This window comes from Cervus elaphus, chromosome 7 (genome assembly GCF_910594005.1).
Source record: "Cervus elaphus chromosome 7, mCerEla1.1, whole genome shotgun sequence".
NCBI lineage: Eukaryota > Metazoa > Chordata > Mammalia > Artiodactyla > Cervidae > Cervus > Cervus elaphus.
In genome coordinates, this window is record NC_057821.1 from 48,846,334 (window position 1) to 48,858,615 (window position 12,282).

The 12,282-nt window shown below is 44.0% G+C and overlaps 1 protein-coding gene across 1 annotated transcript in view; it reads left to right on the forward strand.

The window, feature by feature from the left end:
- F13A1 (coagulation factor XIII A chain) overlaps positions 1 to 12,282 on the forward strand; it is a 139,890-nt gene that overhangs the window by 50,906 nt on the left and 76,702 nt on the right. Inside the window, exons 5-6 of the mRNA XM_043908603.1 lie at positions 9,605 to 9,723; positions 11,911 to 12,018. Coding sequence (XP_043764538.1) covers positions 9,605 to 9,723; positions 11,911 to 12,018 — 227 coding nt within the window. The remainder of the gene's footprint in view (positions 1 to 9,604; positions 9,724 to 11,910; positions 12,019 to 12,282) is intronic.

Here is a 12,282-nt window from a genome sequence, read left to right on the forward strand (position 1 = left end):
TAAAGAATATCTGACATTTTTCTTTGTAGAATTGTTTCATGAATAATAGTCTGTCTTCTAAAGATATTTAAGTACACTAAAAAGTCCTTAACCAGCAAAACTGGAAATATAGCACAAATCAACTAAACTTCCCAAGCTGGCCTGAGCGGTGATATGATGCAGTTTCTTTGCAGGGAATAGACCCAACAGTTGAGAAATCACTTGCTGGGTGTCTCATGCACTGGTTTCATTCCAGAGTTCACAGGCACAAAGGCAGGCCCCTAAGGAGGTTGAATTAAACCATTTTAGGAAGACAGTGGCTCTGGACCCTTCCAGAAATAAAGCGCAGATGCTGGAAATGCCAGTCCTTACTGTACTCCAGGGGCTCTCCTGGTAGCTCAGTGGTAAAGAACCCGCCTGCCAATGCAGGAGACGTAAGAGATGTGGGTTTGATCCCTGAGTCGGGAAGATCCTCTGGAGGAGGGCATGGCAACCCACTCCAGTATTCGTGCCTGGAAAATTCCATGGACAGAGGAACCTGGCAGGCTACAGTTCGCAAAATCAGACGCAGCTGAGCCACCTCAGCAGTAAATATACCCCAGTGTTTCCCAGTGCCCATAGGTGGGAATCATCTGCCTCGAGCACAGCCTCGGGGATCACCACCCTTCTGATGTACTTGAGATGGAAAACCATGTCATGATGACACCAGTCTGGAGTCACATGTGCCCCACAGAGAGGGTCAGTCCCTGGGGCGCTGATGACACCCACCCAGCAGGTCTTGCCTCTGTCTTTAGTGGCACTCAGCTTTTGTATAAAGGGGAGCAGAGTAAAAAGTCTTAGTCACTCAGTCGTGTCCAGCCCTTTGCAACCCCATGGACTACAGCCCGCCAGGCTCCTCTGTCCTTGGGATTTCCCAGGCAAGAGTACTGGAAGGGAATTGCCATTCGCTTCTCCAGGGGATCATTCCAACCCTGGAATCGGACCTGGGTCTCCTGCATTAAAGGCAGATTCTTTACCCTCTGAACCACCAGGAAAGCCCCCAAAATTGTTTCTAATTTCTCACTCAAAATCTCTCCTTTTACCAAAAAGGTGAGACATTTCGCCTTTTTGAAGAGGTCAAACCACGATTGTTTCTAATTGATCTCAAACAGAACCAGACTGTGACTTAAGCAGTTCAAGAGTCTCATTGGAGATAAAATATAGGAGAGCACTCTAGCGCCACGGTTTTCTCTGATCCCTTTGCCAGGCTTGACTTTAACGACCTTAGAAGTGGGGCTTGCTTTAAGTTTAAAATCGCATGAAAATAAGCAAAAGGAAATTTTCAGCCCAGGTGGTGATGAACAGCCCTCCCTCACCCTCCGAGGTTATGCAGATACTAAAATCAATAGGCGCAGCATTCGTTTTTACATGTTTGTTATAAATTCTTTCTCTGGGTGGGGAGGTCAGTGGTAATTTCCAAGGGGGCCAGAAATCAGCCCTGGAAGTGAGTCCTAGCAGTTCTCAGCTCACAATTTTCTTTTTTTTTTTTTAAGTTGCGCTACTCCTCCCACTGGAGGAATTATAAAATCAATGAGGCCATTCTTCTTTACCCCTTGCCTCCTGGTAGTCACCCAGGAGGAGTGGTTGTTTACAAGGCATGCTGAAGGTCTGCTCTGGCTAAAGTGCACGGAGGTATGAACCCACACTCAGCAATGGCGCCGAGTCTCCTTGTGGGTTTCACTGTTGGAGCTGGTTGTTGGCCAGAGGTCGCTTAGGATCAAGAGGTTGTCAGCAGGTCCCTGGTGTGGCCGTCCCAGCTCTACAGCCCTGTAGACCTGGTTTCTCCCATCAGCTCTCCCACCGTTGAGAAGTATAGTCCCCACACTTGCACACGCATATGCGTGCGCACACACGCACACTCTACTTTCTCACAGTTCAGGTTGTTGGTTGACTAGAACAGTGAGTTGCTTGTCAGCTTATTTTTCCTTTTAATAAAATAATAGTATCCTTCATTTTACTAAAGTGCAGAACCAATCTCTTCCCACCTCCATCATCAGATCTAGAAAACCTCACTACACCTTTCAAACTAATAAAAGAAATTTTTTTAAAACAAACAAAAACCACACCCCCCGAAACCAACAATATCTCAAGAGGCAAATGATTGAGTTTTCCTGTTTTTGTCAGCCTATCAAACACAGAGAGTTTTTCAGAGTTTCCATGGTGATGAGATTTTTTTTTTTTTTTAATCCTAGCTTTGGACAACTATATTTTAAAGTGACAGATCTGAATAAAAAGAGGGGAAAGAAAGCTCTGCTTTCCACTTTCAATCTTCCTTTAAAATCATAAATAAATTTAAAATTAAAATCGAGGCTCCGCATTTGATCCCCCTGCCTTGTTGTGGAGTCATGATTATGCCTGCCTGTTTCGAGGTGAGTTTTAATTCAGCGGCTGGAAGGAAAGGGGTGGGCTACAGTCAAGCTACAGAACTCCTTCCTATTCATGACTTGCCACCTAAATTTATGACTTCTCATCAACAATAACCCAAAGCCCAAAAGTAAATCCTTCATTCTCTTGGACTTGCCTCTCACTCTTTGAGCCCTGGACATCCATCCCCGTCTCTCATTCCCGCGGGTGGCGTTTATTTTGCCACGTTCTCAGGCGCAGTGCGCAGGGCTATGTGGAGACAGTGACTTGATCCCTCGGACTCAGCAACATAGTCTATTTGGGGGACAGCTTGGTATTCAACCCCTGGCTTCACCTCTCAGCTGCACAATGACCTTGGGAAAGATACTTTTCTTGTCTCTTCCTGGGTTTCCTCATCTGTGAAGTGGGGAAAATGCAGTGCCTTCCTCTGAGAGGCGTCATGGGGTGTTTTTAAAGAAACAATCTTACGTACTTATTTGTTTGGCCGTGTGGGGTCTTTGCTGCTGCTCAGGCTTTCCTCTAGCTGTGGAGAGCGGGGGTCACCCCTCCTCGAGGTAGGGGGGCTTCCTACGGAGAGGCTTCTCTCGTTTCAGCCCCTGGGCTCTGGAGCACAGGCTCATCGTCGGGGCGCACAGTCTTAGCTACTCCGAGGCATGTGGGGTCTTCCTGGATCAGGGATTGAACTCGAGTCTCCTGCGTTGGCAGGTGGATTCTTTACCACTGAGCCACTGGGGAAGTCCTCACGATGAGTTTTAATAAGTTTGTTTTTGCACCACGTTAGAAAGTTCCTGGCATGGAGTAAACACTATACACATACTTGTTCCAGAAATCATGAACTCCCAGAACAGGCTGTGTGTAGCGGGGGCATGTCACTGCAGCATCCGCAGGTCACTACAGAACAAGGCTTCACCCAGCCCATGCTGGAAGGACAGCGTAGAGGAGGCTTAAAGAAGGGGGAAGAGTTATAACTGTATGAAGACATCTATTGATGATAAGGACATTGATAATAAAGAGAGCGCACCGTGTTGTTCTTGAAGAAAAAATGATGCAAAAAAAGCTGAACTTGTTAAGATCTTCTTAAACTGGTAGTTTCATGTAAATGAAACCAGATTAAAAACAACTTTTTTTCTCATGATGAGTCTTATCACAGACACAAAAAATAATGAAAGCATAAAAAAAACTCAGAGATCTACAAATCACTGTTACCGTTTTGGTGAACTTCCATCCATCTAATGTATTTCTGAATAGTTTTATTTTTGTGAGAGTTGAGTGAAGTCTCTCAGTCGTGTCTGACTCTTTGCGCGACCCCATGGACTGCAGCCTGCCAGGCTCCTCCGTCCATGGGATTTCCCAGGCAAGAATACTGGAGTGGGTTGCTATTTCCTTCTCCAGCGGATCTTCCCGACCCAGGGATCAAACCCAGGTCTCCCACACTGCAGGCAGACTCTTTACCGTCTGAGCCACCAGCGAAGCCAAGTTTTATATTTAATGGACCATTAATTGAATACATTGTCCTTTAAAATATACACATATGTATGTATATAAAGGGGGCTTCCCTGGTGGCTCAGTAGTAAAGAATTCACCTGCCAATGCTGGAGATGCAGGGTACACCTGTTCAGTCCCTGGGTGGGGAAGATCCTCTGGAGGAACAAACGGCAGCCAACTCCAATTTTCTTGCTGGGAAATCCCATGGACAGAGGAGCCTGGCAGGCTGCAGTCCATGGGGTTGCAAAAGAGTAGGACATGACTTAGCAACTAAAGCACCACCACCACAGTCATTACAGAAATGCAAATTAAAACCATAATGAGATATTATCTCATAGCTGTTAGAATGGCCATCACCAAAAAGACAAGAGATAGCAAATATTTGCATGGGTCTCATGTTTCTCTAACCCCTGAATTTTCTATTAAGCTTTTAGTTCTACCTAGAGGCTTCTCTGGTGGCTCAGGCAGTAAAGAATCTGCCTGCAATGTGGGAAACCTGAGTTCGATTCCTGGGTTGGGAAGATCCCCTGGAGAAGGAAAAGGCTACCCACTCCAGTGTTCTGGCCTATAGCATTCCCTGGACACAGGAGCCTGGCAGGCTACAGTCCATGGGGTTGCAGAGTCAGACATGACTGGAGACTCAATCAGATTCATCTGTAAGTGAATTGTTTCCTTTTTTCTTTGGAGCAGGTGTGGAGAGAGCCCTGAGGAAGCATCTACTTCTTAAGTCAGATGCTGTGTGCTTCCTGGGCATCCATCCTACCAGGAGACACAGTGTCTGCGTGTCGGTTTTTTTGTGATGTTCAGATTTACCAGTGGGATCGGGGTTATCAGTTTCATCCATCCATTATGAAGTTCCCCATTAGCCTTTTAAAAACGATTTTAGCCTAGATCCATCAATTCATTAGGGATTGCAAAATGGTGACAGTCTCATCTCCCACTCATTTTGCATCTATTAGCATCAATGATTTCGGTGCCTTGAGGTAGTATTCATATAAACAGGTCTAGATACATGGCTCTTTCCTTATTTCTAAGTTCTTAGAATAATGGGTTGATTTGTAGTACCCTACAATGGTGTCCAATACATTTTTTAAATCACCATGAAACTATAAATATTAAAATATTTCATGTGTCCTAATCTTTTGCAGTGACTATTATTTTTGATATTTTAATTGTGCCGTTCTTGGCCAGTGGGAGTTTTTTTAAGTTGATTTCTGATTTCTTTGTCATGAGTCCTAGAATCTTTAACAGCCTTCTTGTTTTCTGGTCGGAAGAAGCACTTCAGGCTAGCCTTATACATTTCCCTGACCGAGACCTCCAATCATTTTTCTTAAGGAGCCTGGATACCTTTTAATGGGGAGGGGAGAGGAGGAGAAATGGCACTCAGAGACCATAACCAGGCTCAAGGGCACTTGCTGCTGTTACACTGGTTGTTTTTTCTAGCTCTTTTCAGTGGACAGAACTAAAAAAAAAAAAATGTGATTCTTTAAAGAGAAAATGCATCATGAGTTTTTATGCTATTTTTTTTGTTGTTATTTGATATTTTCTTATAATGGAATTAAGTTTTTGATTATTATAGTATGCTCTGTTTGAAACACTTCAAAGTATTGCAAGGGCAGTGGAAATAGGCAAATCTGCTAGTAATAATGTTTACTGGTGAAAAATCCTAGTGTTAGTTGCTCAGTCATGGCTGACTCTTTGTAGCCCACCAGGCTCTTCTGTCTATGGGATTCTCCAGGCAAGTATACTGGAGTGGGGAGCCATGTGTTTCTCCAGGGGATCTTCCCAACTCAGGACTTGAACCCAGGTCTCCTGCATAGCAGGCAGATTCTTTACCGTCTGAGCCACCAGGGAAGCAGTGAATGCAAAAATTAATTTATCAGTCATATGAGCAAAAGCACAACTGTATGGGAAAAATAACCAGCCTCGCCCTTCATATACATTCTTTCTTATTTTCTTTTTGTAACTTCCCCAAACAGACATATACAACAGTAGTTTAAAATGGCCATCTCCCAACATTTAAATGAATCAAATTCTCCAATGGGTGAATAAAATTATGACTAGTAACCTGGAACTCAGCTGAGTAAGGCACTTTGGAGCCTTAAGTGGGAATGCCTTCCAATTTCAGAGTGATATGTCCTCAGTCTGTATCATCATTTTAGTGAAAAATTAGAAACTAATTCTGGTGGAATGAGTTTCACCTCCCAACAGGATTAATAGATGCATTCACTGAAGTTCCTATTCTTCATTTGTGGACTGTGAAGAAATGAATGGTAACTGGAAGATCCACGGGATTCTAGGTCCAGTAGCAGGTGGAATGACAATATACCAGGACAAAATCACCTATATTTTGACTTACAAAGGCAGCAGCAGCTTTAAATTTGTGACTTAATTGCAGACCAGCTGTACTACAACTTTTTCAAATGACAAAAATACAAAAAATTTGTGTTACAAAAATATTTCAGGGAAAGTGTAGTCTAACAAAACAAAAGCACTGAAAAAGTATCTTGCTCAAGAGAGATCAGCTTGGAAAAGTTATTACCAAATCTAAACATCTTTTATTTCATACAAACTCTACTCAGAAATAGCTCTGAGACTTATTTCTGGTTGAAAGTATCAAAGAGTTTATTTGTCAAGAAAGATCAAAGGGTTTATTTGTCAAGAAAGAACTAACTTAATTGACAAGGATGAATAGAATGAGTTCATACTCATCAGGATTTCTGCAGTGTTGGGGTACTAACAAACATCCTTTAATAGCAGAATGTAGTAATCATGGAATTAATTATTGCTAAAGTAGTTTTCATATGAAAAAAGAGAAAAAAAATCAAATTAAACTTAAAACAATCTGACCAAACACATGTCCATTTACAGTTTAAAGGTTATTTTACAAAATATCTACATTTACACAATAGGTTACCCATAGCATTTGAAGATGAAAGTTCTTTTCATTTATCCTGGCATGCCATAAATGAATAAACTACACTGTTTAAAGACTTATTTAATATGCTTCTCCTTATTAAATATGCTGCTGCCGTATAGTCACTGAGTTGTATCTCTTTGCAACCCCATGGACTGTAGCCTGCCAGGCTCCTCTGTCCATGGGATTTTCCAGGCAAGAATACTAGAGTGGGTTGCCATTTCCTCCTCCAGAGGACCTTCCCAATCCAAGGATTGAATCCATGTCTTCTGCATTGGCAGGTGGATACTTTACCACTGAACCACTAGGAAAGACCTTATTAAATTTATTTATTCAATAAATTTTTCTTTCTCTGAGTCACAAAAAGGAAAAATCTGACATTTAATAGATGAATAGAAGAAGTAAGCACACTGATAACTTTCAGTGACAAAAAGCATATTAATGTTTCCCTGGTAGGGGTTGGGGGTCTGAGACAGGCTTGGGAGGGAGGAATTACAAAGAGGAACAAGGAAATTTTGGGGGTGACGTATATGTTTATTGGGCTTCCCAGGTGCTGCTAGTGGTAAAGAACCTTCTTGCCAATGTAGGAGACATAAGAGACAGTGGTTCAATCCCTGGATTGGGAAGATCCCCTGGAGAAGGGCATGGCAACCCACTCCAGTATTCTTGCCTGGAAAATCCCATAGACAGAGGAGCCTGGCCAGCTACAGTCCCTTGGATCACAAAGAATCAGATACAACTGAAGTGACTTAGCATGCATGCATGCTTATGTTTATTATTTTGGTTGTGAAATTACATATTTTAAATGTGTGCAGTTTATTGGTCAGTAGTGTGTATGTAAATGTGTGTATGTGTGTCAGTGCCTGCGTGTGTTGACAGTTACATGAAACCAGGCAAATGGTAGCCAAGAGGCAAAGAACAGAACAGAAGTTACAAGAAAGTGCTGGAGTGCAGAACAGACCATGAAATCTCCAGAAGATTTGATCAATGCTATAATACGGCCTGGAACGGGGGTCCAAGCTGGTTGGATGGAGCAGCACCGGGCAAACTTTAATATATACACAGATCCCTGGGGACCTTGTTAATATGCAGATTCTGACTCCGTGGGTCTGAGCTGAGGCCTGAAATTGCATTTCTCACGAGGCTCCAGGTGGTGCTGATGCTGCTGGTCTTTCCACCATTCTGTGAACATCAGGGGGCTGGGACATTTGTTCTCAACTGTGGCTGCACATCAGACTCACGGGAGAGCTTAAAATTAGCTCATTAGTTAATTAATTAATTTTTTAATATCCTGCTGCCTGGATCTCACTCCTGCTCCTAGAGATTGTGATCCGATTGATCTAGAGTTCAACTCAAGAATCTACAGTTTTTAAATCTACCCGAATGATTCTAATGTGCAACCCTGAATATTCATTGGAAGGACTGATGTTGAAGTTGAAACTCCAATACTTCAGCCACCTGATGCAAAGAGCTGACTCATTGGGAAAGACCTTGATGCTGGGAAAGATTGAAGGCAGGAGGTGAAGGGGTCAACAGAAGATGAGGTGGTTGGATGGCATCACCGACTCAATGGACATGAGTTTGAGCAAACTCTGGGAGACAGTGAGAACAGGGAAGCCTGGCATGCTGTGGTCCATGGGGTCAGAGAGAGTCGGACACGACAGAGCAACTGAGCAACAACAACTCCAGAGGGATGGTAAAAGCCTTACCAGGAAATGGGAAGGAAAGATCCCCAAGAAAGTAGCAGGATGGCAAGGACGACCTGGGCCAGAGAAATGTGATGAGCCACATCTCCGTTCAGACCTGAAACTGACAATTGCCAAGGATGCACACTGACCTGAGTAGAACTTATACCTGTGTGGTCCCTTGTGTGTTAAAGATGCTTTGGCTGCTTTCATGCCTGGCCTGGGAATAAGTACCAGGCTGATTCCTCAGTAGGCAGATGGGGAGCAAGGTTTTCCTGAGATTAGAGCCACAGGCAAGAAGAGTCCTTGTGGGTTTCCCTGGTGGCTCAGGGGTAAAGAATCCGCCTGCCAGTGCAGGAGACATGGGTTCAACCCTCGATCCGAGAGGAATCCACTTACTGCTGAGCAACCAAGGCCGGGAGCCACAGCTATTGGGCCTGTGCTCTAGAGCCCAGGAGCCATGACAAGAGGAGCCACTGCATTGAAAAGCCCTCCAATCACATCTCCAAAGAAGCGCCCGCTCTCTACAGCTAGGAGAAGCCCACACAGCGATGGAGACCCAGCACAGCCAAAAATCAGTAAACTAATGCTTCTAAAATAGATAAGAGAAGTCCCTGCAGTGGAGGAAGATGATCAGAGAGGCCGATCGGACACACTCTTACCAGCACATGCACCAAGATTGTTCCTTGAAAGGAGACAATGCCCAGCCTCCCTCCTCTCCCCAATGGGCCACAAACCAGGCATGACCCATGAACTCTCCAGCCTGCTAATATGCCCCAGACTTGTTATAAAATCATCTCTAATTCTTTTAATGTTAATACTTTGGAAATTATTTTTTGATATGTGTGTTACAGATTTTTATCTACATTATAGAATTCTGATTCTGAAACCACTGATGCACCAGAATCCTAAAATGTTTCAGGAGACTCATCAGTTTGATTGTGCTACTTGGAACTTAGCCAAAACGTGTCAGCATTTTGATGACAAGAGTCATCGTTTGCAGACTGATCTTGGCCAGTTTTGTTCACCATTGTTAAAATCACCAGTAATTGCAATTTATGATCAGAATAAACTTTCAAGTGTGCAGAAACTTTCTGGTTTGGTTAATAGTCATTATGTTTAAATTCCAATGCAGAGGATGCTGTGTACTTGGATAATGAAAAAGAAAGAGAAGAATACGTCCTGAATGACATCGGGGTTATTTTTCATGGAGACTTCAATGACATCAAGAGCAGGAGCTGGAGCTACGGTCAGGTGAGCTACTTAACATTTGTCATTGTCAAGGACATCTTCACTCATATTTTCAGCCCCATGTATCACTGCAGGGTGGTAAGTGTCAATATTGGACAAGCACAATTTCCTGCTTTTCAGGATCTGCGTCTCTAAGACAGCCTGGGTGCAGACTTAGAAGGGCACCTGCATAATTTATCAGCTGAAATCACATATTTCCGGTTATTACAGTGTTACAGAGATCGGAGCCTATATGCTTGGCATGGCATTCCAGTGAGAAATGCTTTGGCATTTCAGAACAGTGAAATTCCAGGAGCTCAGACTCCGGTATCCAACCTGGGTTCCTGCTGTTGTGCTCCGTCACGTCCCACTCTTTGTGACCCCAGGGACTGTAGCCCACCAGGCTACTCCAGGCAAGAACACTGCACTGCCATTTGCTGCTCCGGGGGATTCTCCTGATCCAGGGATCAAGCCCGTGTCCCCTGTGTCTCCTGCTTTGGCAGACTTTCTGTACCACTGGTGCCAGCTGAGCAGGCTCTCCATCTTGGTTGATTCTAACTAACTGTTGAGAATCACACCCCCACTGTTCAGCTTTGCCCACCTGCATTTCTGACGTCCTGCCGGGCTAAGGATCAGTGTGTTCTTCCCCTGTTTGGGGATCCTTGCCTGGCTCCCCAGTTCCAAGCCCTTCACTACCTGAGTGGCATACAACCTGTGACCGTAGCTTATTGTCTGATGTCCTTGCCTTGGGTCCCTAATCCCTAACCTTTAGATGTGATTCTATTTATGCTCCCAATGTAACAACAGAGAGAGAGAGAGAGCTAACCAGGAAAAAAGCTCATTCAGGTGGGTAGCAAGGAGGCCTGGGAAAGGGTGCCAAGCATGATGGGGGGCCCTTAGCCAACACGGATAGATGCCCCGGAGCACACTTGCTGCTTCTCTCTGCTCTCATTCAGAGGCCATAATTTGGGTGTTTCAGCCCAATCAACCGCCCGAGCCAGTATTTTGCAACGAGGCAATGTAACTAGTTCTGTGGCGATGTCTTTACCGTTCCTGTTGACCGCTGTCATGCCCCACAGACACAGCTGAAAGATGCTGCCTCATAGGAACCAAAGTAGTGAGTTCTTTACGTACCTGGAGAGCTAGTGCGATTACCCATTCCTGCAGCCATCACGTCAGTTTAGGAGACACCCAGAGGTGGTATTCAAATTGGAGTTTAATCGAGAATTACCTGGTAATCAGCCATTAAGACAGCAGTGTCTGTCCTAACCACTGGGTAGATAACATACAAGGTTTCTGTATTCAGGGAAATTTCCTGCACAGTGAGGTGCAGTATAGGTATCATCTTCCAGTTTTACCATCTTTAAAAACTATTTTTGTCTTTGCTCCATTTTTGGAAAATTCTGGTGTTCTGTGTAGTTCGGAGTTCTTTCTAAGGAGATTGAACCGACTGCCAGACTTGATAGTATAATCTTTCTCTAAACCTTCCTGACCTCTCTTTGACCCTGGAGTCCACCTCATCTCAGAAGAGAGGGAACCGTGGGCAGAGGTTCTCTGAGTGAGGTCTCCTGCCCCCCATGGTGCATGCGCTGCGGACCTGAAGTGCCTTCCCGAGATGGACGTGAGAGCCATTTATTTCTCAGATGCACAAGGACTCATGTGACTTTTGAGGTCTCGAGACTCTGGCCTCACTTTGGTAAATGGTTCATCCCACTGCCGGATATCCCGGGAGCCAATACATAGGAGAGATCCTCTGAATTAACCCTACAATTAACCCTACAGTTTTCTAAAGAACATCAAGGCAGTTCTTGATTCTTTGCCCCCTTTTATGGCCCCATGGCTTGGCAGGTGAGATCTTAGTTCCTCACAGGGGTTGAACTTGCGCCCTTTACATGGGAAGCATGGAGTCTTACCCACTGGACTGCAGGGAAGTCCCCATTCTAGACCCTTGAGCACAGCAGCTTGCTGGTAGTTCTATTCATACTTCTAGCTAGCTTTCAAGTTCTTATCCATTATACTGAAAAATTAAAGAAGATGTCTCCTTCCTTCCACCTTAAATATTTCACACTAAAGATCATGAGTGATTTCCATGCAGGAAATACACATTTCTAAACATTAGGCTGTGGTCTCATTTTATTTTTTGGCAGAGAATGAATGTCTTGTTTGCAGATTGGACATTAAGTAGTTTCTCATTTTTTCCCCCCCAAATAGTTTGAGGATAGCATCCTTGATGCTTGCCTGTTTGTGATGGACAAAGCGAATATGGACCTTTCCGGCAGAGGGAATCCCATCAAAGTCAGCCGTGTTGGGTCGGCCATGGTAAGAACAACTACTGATGACTATAATTAGATATGTCATTTGCCTCCATATGGGTGTCAGTTCATTAAGAGCTGTTGAAATAGTGACTTACACTTAATAAACTTTTACTTGGAAGAGTCTGTAATTCCCCAAACTTGTCATGTGCCATAAAACTAAATTCTTATCTCAGTACTATATGTGGCTTTGGCTTCAGACAAATGCTAATAGGTCACATGGTAGTACAGATCGCTTATTCTTAAGCATCTTTACCTGGGGAGTGAGAGG